The sequence below is a fragment of the Buteo buteo genome, chromosome 6, assembly GCF_964188355.1.
Source record: "Buteo buteo chromosome 6, bButBut1.hap1.1, whole genome shotgun sequence".
In the NCBI taxonomy this organism is placed as follows: Eukaryota; Metazoa; Chordata; class Aves; order Accipitriformes; family Accipitridae; genus Buteo; species Buteo buteo.
The window spans coordinates 19,607,744-19,625,113 of record NC_134176.1 but is presented as its reverse complement, the minus strand read 5'-3'; the positions used below and the strand labels follow the sequence as shown (position 1 = coordinate 19,625,113).

At 43.8% G+C, this 17,370-nt stretch overlaps 1 protein-coding gene across 1 annotated transcript in view; it reads left to right on the top strand.

Moving 5' to 3' along the window:
• Positions 1-372: 372 nt before the first annotated feature.
• The window catches only part of KCNK13 (potassium two pore domain channel subfamily K member 13), a 67,425-nt gene continuing 50,427 nt past the window's right edge, over positions 373-17,370 (top strand). The window contains exon 1 of the mRNA XM_075030004.1: positions 373-1,048. Within this exon, the coding sequence (XP_074886105.1) occupies positions 712-1,048 (337 nt within the window). The 5' untranslated portion in view covers positions 373-711. The remainder of the gene's footprint in view (positions 1,049-17,370) is intronic.

Genomic DNA, 17,370 nt, shown 5'->3' with positions numbered 1-17,370 from the left:
GGGTGCCGGCCCGGCCCGGCCCGCCCTAGCCCTGCCCGGGGCAGCGGGGCGACCCCCGGGGGGGCGGCGGCCCCGCCTCTGCTGAGGGGCGCTTCCCTCAGGGGCCGCGCCCGGCCCGGTGCGCGGCTCCCCGGTGGCCGTGGCGCCGGCGGCCCGGGGTCGAGGGCGGCCGCGTCCCGCCGAGCGGCGGGGGAGGGCGGCGGGGCGAGCTGCCGCCGGTCCCGCCTCGCCCCCCCTCCCCAACCCCCCCCCCGGCGGGCAGGAGGCGCCTGGCGGTGCCTGTCCCCGCGCCCCGCTCCGACGTGCTCGGGGCGGGGGAAGGAAGGGGATATGAGACCGGCGGAGACGGCAGCCCGGCGCGGGGCCGGGGCGCGGCGGGGCTGAGGGGCCCCTGCGGGCCGGGACGGGCCGGGACGGGCGGGTCCCTCGCCCGCGGGATGCGCCGCAGCCCGGAGCCCGTCCGCCGCGGGGCCGTGCCGGGCGCGGCGGGGCAGCGCCCTGCCCCCGGGGCGGAGGTGCCGGCCGGCTCCCGGGAGGAGAGCCGCTCGCCGCCGCCGGGCTCCGCGGCGCCCTGAGCTCTGCGGCCGCGGCCCCGCGCACGCCCGGCGGGCGGCGCCGGGATGCCCGGCGGCGGCGGCGGCGGCGGCGGCGGCGGCGGGAGGGCCCCGACGTAGCGTGGCGGCGCGGCAGCCCGGTCCCGCGGGGCGGAGGATGGCGTGTCGCGGCGGCTGCTGCTCCAGCGCGGGTCGCCTGAACGCGGACAACGCGCGGTTCCTCCTGCTGGCGGTGCTGATCGTGCTGTACATGCTGTGCGGAGCCGCCGTCTTCTCGGCCATCGAGCTGCCCACGGAGCGGGAGGCCAAGGAGCGCTGGGAGGAGCGGCTGGAGAACTTCACCCGGCGCCACAACCTCAGCCGCGCCGAGCTCCGGCACTTCCTCCGGGAGTACGAGGAGGCCAGCGTGGCCGGCATCCGCGTCGATGACATCCGGCCCCGATGGGATTTCACCGGCGCTTTCTACTTCGTGGGCACCGTCGTTTCCACTATCGGTGAGCGCCGGGACCCGCCGGCGGCGGAGGGACGGGCGGGGGACGGGGCGGCGGCGGCGGCGGGGCGAGGGCGGGGGCGGCCGGAGGTGCGCAGCCCCCTCTCTGCTCGCCCGGCTCCGCGGGCTGGGCGCGGGCTTCGTGCCGGTGCCGGGCACGGTCCCGTCTCCTCGCGGCTCTTTTTCCTCCCTCCTCCTGCAAAGAGGCGCTGCCGCGGGAGGCGCCACGCCTGCGGAGCGCGCTCGCTCTCCCCTGCAGCGCCCCAGAAGCCTTCGGAAGCCCGAGCGCCGGCAGCCCGGCCGGCTGCTGGCTCCGCGGGCGCCGTGCTCGGGGCGGGCAGGGCACCGGCCGCCGGAGCTTTCCCCGCGAGTCCCGCTCGCCTGCGCCTCGGCATGCGGTGGCAGACGTTGTGAGGGACCAGTCGCACCCAAAGCCGGAAGCTTTAGACGAACGCTCTATGCCTTTGCGGTCTGGGAAATCTTTTTGTAGCGAGTCTTGGGTCTGGAGGTAGGTGGCTTCGTAAGCTGCAAGCTCAGAAGGGACCTTTCTGAGGATCTAGGTCTGGTCTTAGCAAGAGCCATAAACCAGATTTTGTAGTGTCCAGCTGCGAAGTGTACAACTTGGAAAGGCTGGGTTTCAAACCGCTCGGCTTTTTGCTCGTCTGGCTCTCGGAGGCAGAACCGACAAGTCGGTGGGCGCTGCTTATTTCGTTTGTGAATAAACCCAAGTTTATTCAGGTTGAAGGAGCCTTCGGGGAAGGTGATATTGAATAGAAATTCCGAGGGGGCTGACGAGAGTACATTAAGATGAACAGGGACAGCACCAGGAACTGACATAAGCACCCCTGGGACCCCATGGGCGTCAACAGAAAGGCTTCATTCAGGTGGCTGCGGACAGCTAAAAGCCCCGGAGAAACTGAGCTTGCTTTAGTTAAGGACAGGCAATTTTGTGGGCATTTAGCACTGTGATAAATGGGATCACTGAATCTTAGTCACGGTATCTCCAATTCACATCAGTCTCCCTCCACATGTGAAACGCACACTGAGGAATGATTGTTCAATTACCAACAGCAAATCTTCAGTAAATCTCCATTAACACTTGTTCGCTGAAGAGGAGTTTTTGAGATGCCTTGCTTTACGTGGGACGTGTGAGAGTTTGTGCTGTCCTGCAGTTTGTAGAATACCTGACATTTCCCAGTGGTTCTGCTCAACCTCTCCCTAGCACTGAGTTTCTTAGGTCTGGAGTTAATTTTGTTGTGAAAGATGTCATCGGGATGGTTTTATATTTCCTCAGGGCATCAAGATTTGAGTGTTTTGTGTCCTTACACCTTAAGTCTGTAAGACCTAAGAACTATGCTTAGATGTTCTGCTGAACTGGTAATTTAAAGCATTCTCCTGCAGGCTCTGCAACCACATGCTTATTTTTGTCAACCGTATTGGGGTCCTAACAATAGATTTTGTTTTACACATCTCATATCAATATTTTTGCTCTCTTCTCAGCCCTTTCCAAATGGTCCACTTCTTCTTTCATGCCCCAGTATGTTGTCCAGAATTAATATGTTACTCCAGCTGCAACCTTGCTAGTTCCGAGGAAAGTGGAAGGATTATTTCATGGTTTTTTCAGTCTATCCTTCTGGTGGCTATATACACTTCTACAGCTAAGTAAAATTTGGTGCCTTCAGTTAAAAGCACTTTTTCAGGAGCAGGTGCTTTTATGGCATATTCCTAATGTCAGCTAACCTTCTAGACTCAGTACTATGTGCTGGTATAGAAGCTTTTGATTTAGCAGGTAAATTGTTGTAAAAGCAATCATCTTTTATTTCTTTTGTACTTTATATTATTTTTTTTCTCTTTTGCATAGTGGAAATTATTTTGCTACTCCACCAGAATAAATTTATTTCTTCTGCAGTAAATAAGGCAAACTTAGCCACTTTGATATACTGCTAAAGCATCACTCAAATATTACCTGTAGCACCAGCTACTTCCAGTACTTTAGCTAGAAAGAAATACCATCATGTATTTTTGGCTTTCAGAGGAAAGAAGAGTTTTGCAATATCTAAGGGAATAATACTGTCTTTTTTAATTAAGATTCACACAAAATGTTTGTCACATAGGTATTGGAGCATGATACTGGTGCATCTAGTCAAGAGGTCAAAACTAAATATAACTAGCCTATTTTCATTTGTCTAGAAAATACAAAGCTAAACAGAGCTGAACTAATAAAAAATAAACAATTTGTCTTTTCTCAGTTTAGTGATGTAGAATTTGTTCCGTAAAAGGGTTCATTCCTATCAGCACTCAGCCTGTAACTCCTATATTCTGGTGTGTCTTTTGCTTAGCGTGATCCAGCACTAAGGTTACCTATACAGTAAGCGGAAACATTAGAAATGTAAGAAGGTAACCACAAATACCTGCCTAGACTAGCCAGGAGGTGACCCCAAGGAGGAAGGTGGGGTCAAAGCCTCTCCATCCCATGAAGGCAGGTGCCTAACTCTAACCCACAGGGAGGAGCCCACATGTGTGTAGCGGGCTCCTCCATAAGCCCACTCTGGTTTCCAGTCAGCCCTTTGTCACATAATGTAGTGTCCCTTTTGCCTGGAAATCGGGTGGTAGTAGTACTGTCTCAGGATGTGAGAGATCAAAACAACTTCTTTCTCAGCAAGGACTTGAAGCAACATCCCAGTGTCTCAGCAGAGTGCTCTGACCACTGGTCTAGAGAATAATGTCAAGCCAGGACTCTCAGTGTTTTCTCTTGAAACTCTTCCACTTTGCATAGGCTAATAAAATATCCTGCAGACCAGAAAGTAAAACGTGGTCTAAGTCCCCATTTGCACTTCAGTGAATCTTTATGTGGTTTATACAGGGGGGTACAGCGTTTAGCAGGCTCTGGGTGTTCAGCAGCATTAGACTGTAAGGGTTGCAAATCGTCAGCAGGCACTCTGACGTCTAAGGACCTCTGTTGTACCTTGGGACAGTAGTGCCTCCAAGAGGTAGGGAACTGCTGCCCATGTGTTTTGAAGATCTGCGCATTGGATCACTGCTTATCTTTCATGACAGACACCTGGGCACCCCCAGTTCCACTGGAAATAGGTGGACACTACTACCCTTGAGCAATACAGAGAGTTAGCATACTGGGATATTTGCAGCATCTAGATCCTCCTCTGCTCTTTGAAACCATTGGAAAAAACTGTTATTGACTTCAGTTGCATCAAACAAAGAATTTATCAATGCATCAAGACACCCTTATCTCATGTACAGCTGTTTTTCTTTGAATAACTTAAGAAAATTGAAAGGACTTTGTTTCCTTTTTGTTTTTTTAGAAAAACACCTATGCCCACCCCAGCCTGTATTATGATCTTGACTAAAACATGTTTATTTTCACTGTAAATGGAATAAAGTGTATCTTGTCATAAAGGAATATCCTGAAGCAACTCCTCAAACTGACGTATGATATGGCTGCCCTTTTCACAGGCTGGTGGAGGTTGGAGGGGATCTCTGGAGATCATCTAGTCCAATCCCTGCACTCCAAGCAGGGTCAGCTACAGCTGGCTGCTCAGGGCTGTGTCCTGTCGGGGTTTGGAGGTCTCCATGGATGGAGACTCCATAAGCCCTCAGGGCAACCTGTGCCAGTGTTTGACCACCCTCACAATAAAAGAAGGTTTTTCTCTCTTATTCAAATGGAAATTTCTGTATTTCAATTCGTGCCCGTTGCCTCTTGTCTTTTTTTTGTGAACTGTTGAAAAGCAGTGAGGCAAGGGAGGAAATTATACCATCTTCACAAAATGAGGTAGATTTTCTGGAGAAATTGTCAAAATTTGCATCCTTCCTCTCTGCAAGAAGCTGCAGCATGTTGGGCTGGAAGCGTAAAGTCTTGGTGCGAGGTAAGAAAAGAGATTTGTCCACCGATGCATCACCTGGGCCCAAGAGGTAGAATTTCCTGGAGCAAAGGGTGAGATTTTTACCATAGAGAGTGATGAGCAACCACACGGCATATCGTACAGAATGGGTAGAAGGAGGCACCTGCTAGAAGCAGCCTAGAGAGGGTTGCCGATGGGAGCGTCATTTACCAATGGAGAAATCTGCATGGGGTGAGGCAGCCGCACTGTCCACGTTACAGCAGTCTGTTGTGGAGTGAAGGAGGGAGCGCTCATCAATGTCAGAGAAACTGCCTGTTTCCCCATTTGCACCTGCGTAAGTGCAGTACCTACTATTAAGTGGAATTACAGCAGTGCAAAACAAGAAGTGCATGTGGGATAATGCCCAGCAAACCACCAAGGTCATTAAAACTGGAGAGCTGGGCTACTGCTTGTAGCCTTGAGATCACCCTGTCTTTACCATATGTAGAGTGAACAAAGGGTGGCAACTGCACCGAATGCTCCACCTGGGGCCAAAGGCCAAGCTTACTCCTGGTGTCACAGAGGCCAAAGGATGTGCCATCACCTAACCATACCATGCCTGAACTATTTGAACTTGTACAGTACAAGGTGCGTTGTCCTCCTAGCTAACTTTTTTCTTCTTTAAGTACTGTTCATGCTGCAAGCAGCCCTAATAGTTCAAAACAACCTGCTTTAGCCACTGAGCCATAACCAGCATCCCGTAATCCCAGGTCGGACAATGAGATAAGCTCACAGGAACTAGTGTCTTGCTTTTCATAGATTCACTCAGTTTCTGGATTTTTCTAATCATAGATTCTGGTCTTCTCTTTCTTCTTGGTGAGCCAACACTCCAAGAAAGTTGTGCATATGCAGCAAGTGTGTTCTACCATTTAGAGGAAAGCAATACAAGTCAGTGCTTTTAGTTATGCTCCTAGCTGTGCCCCTCATTCATTAATAAAGTGTAAGTTTCATCTCTCTGCTTCACTTTATCCAGCCCAACAGCAAGAATAGAACCATTCTTTGACTCAGAGAGGCTAAGCTCATTTTTGTGCCCATAAAGTGTACTGTCTTTCTTGTCCCTGAACGTCAGTTGCCTAAACATGAACTCCAGAAAACACCATCAAGACCCTGAATCCTGTCCAGAATGCAACCCCTTATATATTTTATTTTAAAAAGATCCCTCTTTTCCTTAAAAACAGTGGCATGCAACTGTTGAATAAAAGCATAGTGATTAAAGTTCTTCCACAAGAAGGGGAGTTTGGGTTTTGGTTCCCTGCTTTGACCACAGCTCTCACATTCTGGCTATTCTTGATGAAGGCTTCATTTAGTGGAGGGTGATGTGTACATAATTTTCAGTTTTATGGATCCTTTACTGATTCCAAGATGCTTTTTACCAAGGGTGCTGTCAGTGATGGAGATAATCCTATGAAGAACTCCTTGTTCAGCATGGGAGCTGTTTCAGATGATACCCTTCTGAGGTACCTACCTTCATCTTGGTACAACGTACAGAACCAGAGCGTGCAAGGACTAGATTACATCCCTGGAGCCACTAAGCCTCTGGGTCCTTTCCTGAATATAAAGTACTTTTTGCCATCTTGCCATACTCATCAGCAGGAGTGCTAAGATTGCACCAGGGTGTTCAGATTCTCTTTCAGATAAACAAAACCAAAATATTTAGTTCCAACAAGCTCTGTTGAAGGTAACATATTGATGGTTTCCCTGCTTTCTTCTATTGTAGAGTGACTGGAGGGATAGGGATACCCCAGATATCAATGCAGGTCATGACTGCTTGAGTTAGTGTGACACCCATTCTCTCTTTCCCTTTCAGTCTACCACATCCTGCGGTCTCTGACTTGACAAGTGTATTCTGAAAAGGTGGAATACAGGTACTGCCTATCATGCCTACTGTCCTTTCCCTTTTGGCATACTTTAAAAATGATACTTAGTTTCCACCATAACAAAATATTCAAAGATCTCATAGTGCAGAAAACTAGGAATTCTGATGAGCAGAAATAGTGTACAAGAAACAACTTCATAAAAATGTCATTGCAGTAATTAATGTATCAACAACTGTATGGTGATAATTTAAAAGTGAAAAGTGCATCTGGCTGAGTAAGTAACGCTGAACAAGGAGTTGATATTTAGAAGGGAAGATTTTGCTTTGAAATATTTCACAGACAAGAAACAAAATGAAAAAAAATTGCTACACTGGTTGCTTTGGAGGCTGTTTTTTCAGGAGGTATTGAAACAGTCCTGCTGGCCTTCGTTGTGTAAATAGAACAGAACAGGGTTTATTTTTTTTTCCAAATACTGTAGCATTTACATTAAGAGAACTGCAAAGAGGATTTTAATTAAAGATAAAAAATATCTCACTCAGTAAATGTCTTAAAAGTGGAGCTACAAAAGAAAGAGGAAAAACAAGGCTTGCCCCGTGCCAACAAGAGGAAACAGCAGCCAGAAACGATGAAAGCAGAGGCACCAAAGGACAAGGTTTATGTGACATGCAGGGAGCTGGCAGAATGAAAAAAAACAGGGCAGGGGAAGAATGTTTCCTCTCTCATTTTGGTACTTTGAGAAGAAAGTTTTGTCTAGAGTATATAAAAAAGTCTTTCATTAATTATAGGTCATCTTTAAAAATGCGTTGTAATACTCCTGCATTGATAGCCCCGAGAGCCTAAAAGACATGTGTGCTCTGAGAGTGAGGATCGGATTGATTCCTTTCCCTTGGGCTTGGGAGAGTGCTTCAGGAAAGGCATCTCTAGAGCAAGAGGCTCTTCACTTTTCATTCCTGTCCTTCACCTCTGTCGCCCTGCCCTGCCCCGCCGTCCCGTCCCCCGCCTCCCTGCCCCATGTTCTGTGTTTGCCAATAAGGGGTGCTTAGGCTGATGCTTTAGGGACGTCACAGGTAAACTGAGGCCATTTACTTACTTTACAGAGGTAACCAAGTAGCTGTCAACTCTCTTAACTTGTGATTGCTACCAGCCTAGGACTGCATCTGTTAATCAATTAGGACTTTCCCCACCTTTGAAAGACTTACATGCTCATGTGAATGGTTCACTATAACTTACTGAAAGCTTTCTCTAATTTATGACAGATCTGTATAAAGCAAAGATGCAGGAAAAAATGTGAAAAGGAGAACAGCAGTTATAATGACAGGATGGCCACCAGTCTCTGCTATACGCAGAACAAAATAGAAATCTTCAAACAAAGCAAACCATGTAATAGAAAGGAAGTATAAAATTAAATCAACCTGGAAATCTTTTTACAAGCAAGATCTAAAAAAGGTGCAGGCGTGATAGCCTAGCATGTTCTCTCCTGGATAGAGGTTAAAACACAAGGTTAAACCACATGGTTGTAACCCACAAGCTAACGGGGAAGGCCAGGTCAGTTCTTCTGTGTAAATTTTCTTACTTCTGTTAGTGCCAGAGTCTTCAAGTGATCTTCAAGTCATCCAATTTTACAGAAGATATCTAAAATAGGTCAGAGGAATTAGTATGTCATAAGGTGTCTGTTCCTCTCCCCTGACTGGAAAAAAACACCTGAGGTACCAAGTCCAAAGGTAGATATTTATACTATTGGTGTTGAAATTTAGGTGAAATAAATCCCACCCTAGCAATCTAAAGATGGGCACCTAGGCAGTAGCAGAACCAAATCGGCATGCCGCTGTTGGTAACACTGACTATAGCTTCTCTGCCCTAGGTTCTCTCTCTCTTAAACGAGATCAGTGAGTAGTTAAAACCACTCTGAAGTCTGTAGAGAAAATAATTTTATCAGTTACACCTTCTCAAGAAGATTGGGGTTAGTTTTTTTGTGAGGAGCTGGGAAGATTCTCCAGGGCATGACTTGATCATAATAGGGGATTTATCTATTTACAGGTGTATGTTCTGGGACATGAGCACAAGTTCTCTGGCAAATTTTTGAAACATAGAAGCAACTTAGGAGGAGACCTTTCTGGATTTGACTCTAGCCTAGTTTCAATGGAAGTGCGGAAGGCAAATTCTCTGACCCCAGAGGGGCAGAGTTCATTATTCTTTAGTGGAGAGGGAGGAAGGAACAGAAAACCAGGAGATTTCAAGGGCAAAACTTTTAATAAACTCAGAGATCTGCATTGTGCTATCGTAGAGGAACCAAAACTAAAGAAAAAATGAGTTAAGGCAGGCTAGCAGTTTCTTGGACAAAAGGTATGAATGATGCTGGCTCAGGTGATCCAAGTGTAGAAGGAGCACAGGAACTGTAATAAAAGACCAAAATGTCTAAATTTTAAGTTGGTTATTGATTTCAGTCACAAGAAGGAAGCATATAGAAAATGGATAGAAAATAAGATCAGTGAAGACAAATAAAAGGAATAATATGGAAATACAGGAACAGAATAAAAAGTCCAGCCTCTCAAAACATGGTCCTATTAGCGAGGGGTATCAAGGGTGATGTGAACTCATTCATCAGCACAATACTGATGAGAAAGACTAAGAAAAATATTGGTCTGCTGTATAGAAAAGAGGAAGAGCTCTCAATAAATGATTCCAAGAAGGCTGAAACATTTAATGCCTTTTTCTGCATCAGTCTCCTGAAAAGGTCAACCTCCACTGATGTGTGGTACAATTAACACTTGTGATAAAGGAGAAAGTAAAAGAACAGATTAGAATCCCTAAATCTGTCAGATCTTTTCAAATCATTTAAGCCAACTCAACTGCATTCTAGAATATTCAAAGAAATTACTAAAGCAATAAGGAGCCCTTTGGCAACTCTTGGAAGGGGCTGAAATTCCAGGCAACATACAATGGCAAACATTTTGCTGGTCTTTAAAAAAGGGATGATGACAGGAAGGAATTAAAAAAGAAAGTTATATCCCAAACAACTTAACCTTAATTCACGGAAAATTGCTTGAATGGGTAATCAGATCAACTATTTGTAAACATCGAAATGGAAACAAGAAGTCAAGTAATATTCAACATGAAATTACCAAAAGTAGATCTTGTTAAATTTAGTCTATTCTGTTGCATGACAAGGTAACTAGCCCTGTGGATAAGAAATAAGCAACTGATATCAGATATTTTGGCTTCAGCATGACTTTTGACATTGCCTCACATTTGATAAGCAACCTGAGGAAAGTGGTTGGGATGAATTAGCAATGGGACCAACTAGAAATTGTATTCATTGACTAGTTTTCACTGGATCACTGTCAGAATAGAAGGATGTCTCAAATGGGGTTCTGCAGGGGCCTGCTGCCTGTCTCTGGTACAGAACTGTTGCTATGCCTTCATAAAAGAAAATTTTTTAAATCACATTGAAATGTATGAGGAAGATTGCAGCGCAAATTTCCACTATATGCTGTACTGGGAAGCATTGTCTGGAATACATTTTTCAGATTTGGGCTGCTTCATTTCTAGAAACAGGGTCTAGAAGGAAATGATTGGTATCATCAGACATCTAGGAAACAGAACTTAAGCAAAAACTGGAAGAAATCAAGGAACTTGCACAGCTGAAAGAAGGGAATTAGTGAGGGAGAACATTATGTATGAAAATACGATGCAGGAAGGACTGAACACTCTTGAGTGCATGGCAGCTCAGACATAGGTTAATGGGCTTAAATGGCAACAAAGAAGATTCAGGTTATACATGAGAAAAAGCTTCCTAACACTAGGTAAAGTGAAGCAGTTGTGCAATCTCCCTAGGAATGCCATAGAAGCTTCATCACCAGAGTCCTTTATACCCAGGTTAACCAGACAACCCACAAGAATGACTCTGGAATCTTTAATTCCATCACTGGGCAGTGAATGACGTTTTTATGCCTCTGGCAGAGCTTTTTTCCTAGGTTCTATGATGGTATGTATTCATTATCCCTGTTACCCTAAAAAAAAAAAAAAAAAAGGCAAGGTGTTTGGCACACTGCATGTAGAATCCTGATCTTTGGTAATTTTTCACTTGTATTTTCAGAATGCAGACAAAAAGAATTAAATTTACATGGAACTTCATAGATTTATTTTTTTTAAACCTTCAGGAAATCAAAGCAACTTTTTAATATTAGGATGAAGCAGGCTTTGACATGCACAATTATGTTACCCTGCTTAGTATACATCTCAAATTAAATAAACTTTAAAAAAAGCCTAAAATAGAACTGATCATGGACTGAGAAGCACTTAATTAAAGCAGTGAAATGGGATATAACAATATCTTTACTGCTGCTGGAATGGAAAAGGATTCATCAAAAACCAGCTAAAAATAAACAGATCTTTACTTTGAAGAACTTGGTCCTGTAAGGAGCTAAGACTTTGCTGGAAGTCTCTATTTTGGCAGCTGTAATTAATTGTACCTCCTTCTGCTAGTGTTACATATACTGATATGACTTGGAGACAAAGAGCACAAGGAAAGTACTGTTATCCGTATTCAGCAGATGGAGAATTAAGACAATGAAATTCCATTTAAACTGAGCAGTGGATATTCTCCACTGTGCCTTCCACTGCTCCCTTCATCTCCCACTTGATGAAAAGAGACACCTAGCAACATAAACCATTGCTCACTTTGGGGCTCTACACTTGCGTTGCTTTCCTGCAGAAACCAGGGGATGGGGGGAAATAAAGGGAGGAAGGGTGGCTGGGCATGCGCGGACCTTGCCTTCACGTATGGGTGGGACATGGCTGAGGCCACCGTTGTGGGATCCCACTTTTCAAACACAAACAGGTAATAAGTCTTAGATATCTGAAATTGCTGGAAGGCCTAAATGATTTGGATGGCCAAATCCTATATTCAGGAGTGATTTAACACAATTAAACTTTCTAAAAGTCCACATACTCCCAAGCCAAGGCATTTTTTTCCACAAAACACTGCTGGAAATGGAACATAGTCCTTCAGGTGATACGCAGCAGGGACCTTTGTAGGAGGTCTGTGTGTCCAAAGGAAATGTTGCAAGTTCGCTGGATGAACGCTGGAAGGAACATCGCAGGCAGCACTGGACTGCCCAGCCTCCATCCCCAAGCCATTGACACTGCAGCCCTTTGCAGAAAGGCGACGTAGATCAGGAAACGCGCCATGCTCACGGCTGCTTTTGCAGCTCCCTGGCAAAGACTGAGCATACAAATACCAGGCCAAGGAAAGCTCTGGTAGTGTTGGCTTTCTCCAGATGGGCCAACTGGAGAATGGGTCCATTCTGCAGGCGGGCCACTCTCCAGCTTACTCACCTTGTGAAAAGATCTCCCTGCTATAATTCTACTAATTCTGCCTAATACTTACTTCTAAGGCATCTGTAATTTTCCAAGCCAGAAGTTTCCTGAGGAGCATGCTGCAGGCTGAGCTGGAGATTAATTCTATGTATTGGAGCACACAGCAAATGAGGGTTTTCTGACTGGAGTGGTGACACATGCAGTACTAAGTTTTCCTATTTCCTGGAGGGAAAATTACTTTTTTAATTGAGAGCAAAAGCCTAATCAGGGCTGAGAACATTAGACATGCCATGAAGTAGGATAAGTTGGATGGAGAAAAGAAAAACACTAATTTAAACAAATTACTTGCTGGTTATGGGAGCAATCTTAATTTGTCCAGTGGATGAATTCTAGGAATAAAGAGGGTCTAGGTATACCAAATAGTGAGATTGTTTAAAAAAATGAGAGAGACTATATTGACTTAAGTGATTAAAAACTAGTAAGTTCAAATAATGATTTATATTATAGTTATTAATATAAAATAATTATTTTTACTTGGGTTAGCTCACATATAAAAAGAATGAGAAAGTTGTGCTAATCAAATCATAAATGCTGGGAGGAAGGGTTACAAACTTAAATCCCAATATTAGCTGACTCTCTTAACTGAATTTTAGAATAGTTTAGTCAAGATATAAAATACTGAAAATAAAGGCTTTGATTACTATTTATGTTTACTCATATGGATAGTACTGTTTATTCAGTGGAATTATTTCAGCTGTTAAAGTGAATCATTTGTTCAAGTGATTGATGCACCAGCAGTTAATATATTAAAGCGTTTTCAGCGCAGTAAGAAATACTTCAAAACAGAATTGTTTCAATATTAAAAATGAAAAAATCACTTCTATATATGAATAGTAGTCTTTGAAATACTATTATATAATTTAGATTGCCAGGAAAAATATTTAGGATTATAACATTGGGATTTTTATAGCATTCATGTGGCTTAAGCTTTCCATTGATTTCACACTGCCATCCCTGAAGGAAGAATATAGCTTGTGGAAGTGTTCCAGTCTTCTTGACTTGTGAAAATTGAATGTATCAGAAGGTGCTGTTGATTGCAAATATAGCCCAGGCTTTTTGCAACCTCAGACCAATTTTGAGTTTGAGGTTGTTTTGTTCTCATAGTAAGAATGTTAATAAGACCCCAAATGTGATTTTATTCACACAGAAGAAATGATGGCTATTTTAAGAGTGACACTTTTTAATAGAAAGCAGTTCTGCTGAAAAGCTGATAGTCTTCAGCTATTAGAAAACTAAAGAAGTGGAAAATATATATTGCTTCAGTCTAAAACTGTAACATTGTAAAAAAGCAAAACAAGTAGCAAAACATTGAATTTAAATGTACCAAAGATGCAGGCTAAAAAAAGTTTTCTATTTTAAGCATGTATTTGCATCCATTTTGTACTCTTCTGCAACACTCTTTTGCAGTGATGAGTCAGAACTTCACAGCAACAGCTGTCCAGCCTTCTTGCTAAAACAGACTCTTCTTGTGTACATCTGTACTTGTGATTCTCTTATTCATGCCAGCAATGTAGATGTAGCCTGTACAGACAGCTGAGCTTTGCTGATTCTGTCTGGTGGAGGATAATGCTCTGGTGGAGGCATGATATCAATTCCGTGTTCTTACACACATACACATAAAGTTACTTATATAGTCAAGCTCAAAAATCTTAAAGCTAGTTAGAGCAAAACCTGCATGTTCCATGAATTGCTTTGAAAATAAGCAGATGTTATAGTCCAGTTAGAAGCAGAAATTGATTTTTTTCTGAAGCTATTTCTATAAAAATATAAATAGGATAGTGCTGTTAGATTAGAACCTTCACTTTAAATGCAACTTTTCTTTCATATTGCAGAATAATTCTTTTTTTTTTTTATTCCTTCCTTTTGTATTCCCCCTATATCACATCTCTTTTCCATTCCGTGTATGCTGTGCACTGGCACTGTGGTACTGTTTGTTGTAAGAAAAATCATATTTTGTAATGGCCAGTTTCTCTCTTTTTCTAAGTAGGAGTTAATTTTGTTATACAGGCTGGCCTTCTTCCTTTCATCTTTTAAGTATAATGCTTTAAATAGGAATTTTCATCTGCCCAAAGAACTGGGGTCTGTATCATCCATCTCAGGCTGCAATATTCCTAGTTCATCGAGTAAGCAGGTGCAAGCTTGGTTTGTGGCTTAATGAGAAAGATTGTCCTACATGCTCCAGGGAGCAGTACTGCCTCTGAAGCGCTACTTCACCACAAATTGAAACATCATTGTACTGAAAGAGACACTGCCTTCCAGATGAGCTGTAAACCAAAGCCCCTTGTCGTTAGTACTGTCCTGGCACCCTCTGTAATAGTAAGACGTTAGCCTTGCCCATATTTTAATTTGGAAGCTCCTGGTATGGGTACATAAAAGGAATTCTCACCACGTTTTCAGCTGGACACTGTATTCTACTGTTCTCTGATACCTTATGGGGTTTTGTTTGCTGTTACATTACAGCCTTGTTTCATGGCAGGACTGCTATAGTTCAGTGCCAGTGACAAAACACCCCTATATAATCTTAAAAAAATCATTTTGGAAGGAAATGTGTTTCAGGAGTTATTAGTATTGATGTATTGCAAAGAAATAAAACATTTACTCTTGCGTGCCTTCATTTACTCTTGAGGGCCATTAGTGACAATTTCAAGGTTCCCCACATCTGTTCCCTCCAATTTCTTGGTCTGGAATCTGAAAAAGCAGAGGAAGAGGAGGTAGCATGTAACAGGCTTGTCATAACTAGGTACTAAATATTTTGTAATTTATGCAGTAAGAGCTGGGTTACTGCTTTGCAAATTGTGCTTTTATAAGGAGAAATGCTCCTGTTAGCAATGTTTTTTCTCTGTCACTCCCCCAGAATGAATTATCTCCTGCTTCAAGAGCTGATGCAGGAGGGTACTGGAAAAAGAAATTAACTGGATGAGGTTTTATTGCAGAAACTTTGGAACTGTTTTCCTGATGTGTTTAAAGTTGAGCATGTAAATAACAAGGTGGGTGAGTTTGCAATCAGTTTAAAAGCCATCTGTCACAGCGTACTTCTATACAGATTGTAAAGTGTTTTGCTACTCAAATCAAGGACAAAATACTGTTTTTTGAAGTAACATTTTATTTAGTCTACAAGTCTATGTCACATCTTGGAGAGCCTGTTGCACTGAAGGGCAGATAATTTTAGGATTAATTTTTTATTTTGCCAGCATTCAAGGGGCTAAACTCAACATTTTATACAACCTGTCTGCAGAGCCTTCTCACCCTAAAGAAAACATTGGCATGACTCAAAATGTACACAGAAGAGATCTGCTTTGTTTACTAGGTGATTTTACAGTCATGTTTCAGAGCAGACTTGCACTTCAAAAAATAAAATTTTGCTCCCATTGAATAAAAACCGTAAAATACCATCCATTAGTACTAGTTTATGTATTTGCTCTCCTTTCCCATTACCTCTGAGGTTCATTAACCTAAATACCCCATCAGAAAAGAAGACGTAAATCCTACTTTTAATCTTCTGTCCATGCCCAAAGACAGAGCTGCAGTCAGCGGGGTATTACCACTCTTTTTAAAGCAGGTGCCTGGGCAGTGAGCAGACAGAAATGAGGAGGAGGTAGCCAGTAGACATGATCAAGGCAACTGCAGGGAAAAAGGACCTCCCTGTAAAGGGCCAGTGGGCAGGCAAGTGTTTTGGATGAGGATCACAGGCTTAGAGTCACCCGCTGAGCTTCAGCAGCAGCGCAGCTACTCGTTACCCCTTGCTCAAACTGAAGTGATCCAGCTGTCTTTTAGTGCCACTGAATATTATCCAGGCTAAATGTCTTTGTCCCTCATTTGCACGTATTCCAGATGTTTTGAAGAATACAAACACTTGCATTTCAACAATGAAGTTATGCTCCAAAATCTTTTGGCTTGCATGTTCCTGGAGTGCTTGCTTTAATGAGTCCTGAGATATATTTTGTCCCTTACACATGACAATTATGGCATCACACAGGTGCTTGTTCCTACAACATTTAATTTCTTCATTAAGGTCTCAGAGCTTGAGGCTTTGTTGCGAACTGGCATATCTGTAGTTCCTGAATAGGAAAGATCTTTAACATAATGAAAGGATCCATTCATTAATGGTGTCTGTCCATTTATTTTACACAGGGAATGCCTATTTTTCTTCTCACCACTTCAGTGGGAAGCATTTTAATCACTTAGAGCATTTGTTGAAAATATAGTCGCTTGGAGTGGGTACGGTTGGCATTTTCTTTTACCTGTGGCAAAGGCTTACAATCTGTGTAATCTCACCCTAATTAAGATCACAGAAGTTAAAACTTCATCTACATGGATGGATAGGCATGGGACCTATTCTATGACCATTGTAAGAATTTTCTGAACTAGGAACTAATGCGAACTGGGAACCTAATTAGAATAAAAACATTCTCTCTATATACATTGCTTCCCTCTGTCTCAGCTTCAGCCTGGCAGTCCTGCTCAGACCCTTCTCCTGTGCTGTCCCTGTGTGCTGGGAACCTTCCTAAGGATTTAAAAAATTACGCAGATTTCTGCACAATCCTTGCTGCAGAGATCTAGATCACACTGCTATAGCTGCGCCATGAGTGTCACTGACAGGACCTACCTTGGTGGCAGAAGATTCTCCTGCAGGATAAGGAGTCATGTTGCTCCAAGGCAGTCAGATTGGTATTTAAGCAGTCACCAAAGTTGATGAGGAAAGGGCACAACAAGTATGTTGTCACGGATTCTCTATACTTTGGGGACATCCTTTCTCAGAGTCTCTTATGCAATCCTAGCTGGAATTCAAAACTGCTCTGCTTCGGTGGGGTCCCTGGGATGATCCTTCTGCCATACACATGCATGCACACCCCCCCAGCTGCTCAGGAAAAAACTCCCTTGCAGTAGAAGCAATGTCTCTGACTATCTGGGGTGTAACTCTGCCCATACTAGAGTAAATCAAGTGCTGGCTAGAATAAATGACTTAAAGTAGTGTTTCTTCATCTATGGGGTTTTTTGTTTCTTAGAGCAATGCATCATATCAGCAGCACTTTCAGTTGCAAACAGATCATTTTTTCCATGACAGAATATGTTGCACAAGAAGGAAGTAATAGGGAGTAGCCCAAATCTAGCATGAAAATGAGCAGCTCAGAAGCATACAAAAATACCAGCTCAGTTTCCGATGTGTTTATTTGCTGCTAGAGCTGTGAGATACAACAGTCTCATACCTAGAATTGCCTCCCTGGCAGATTAAA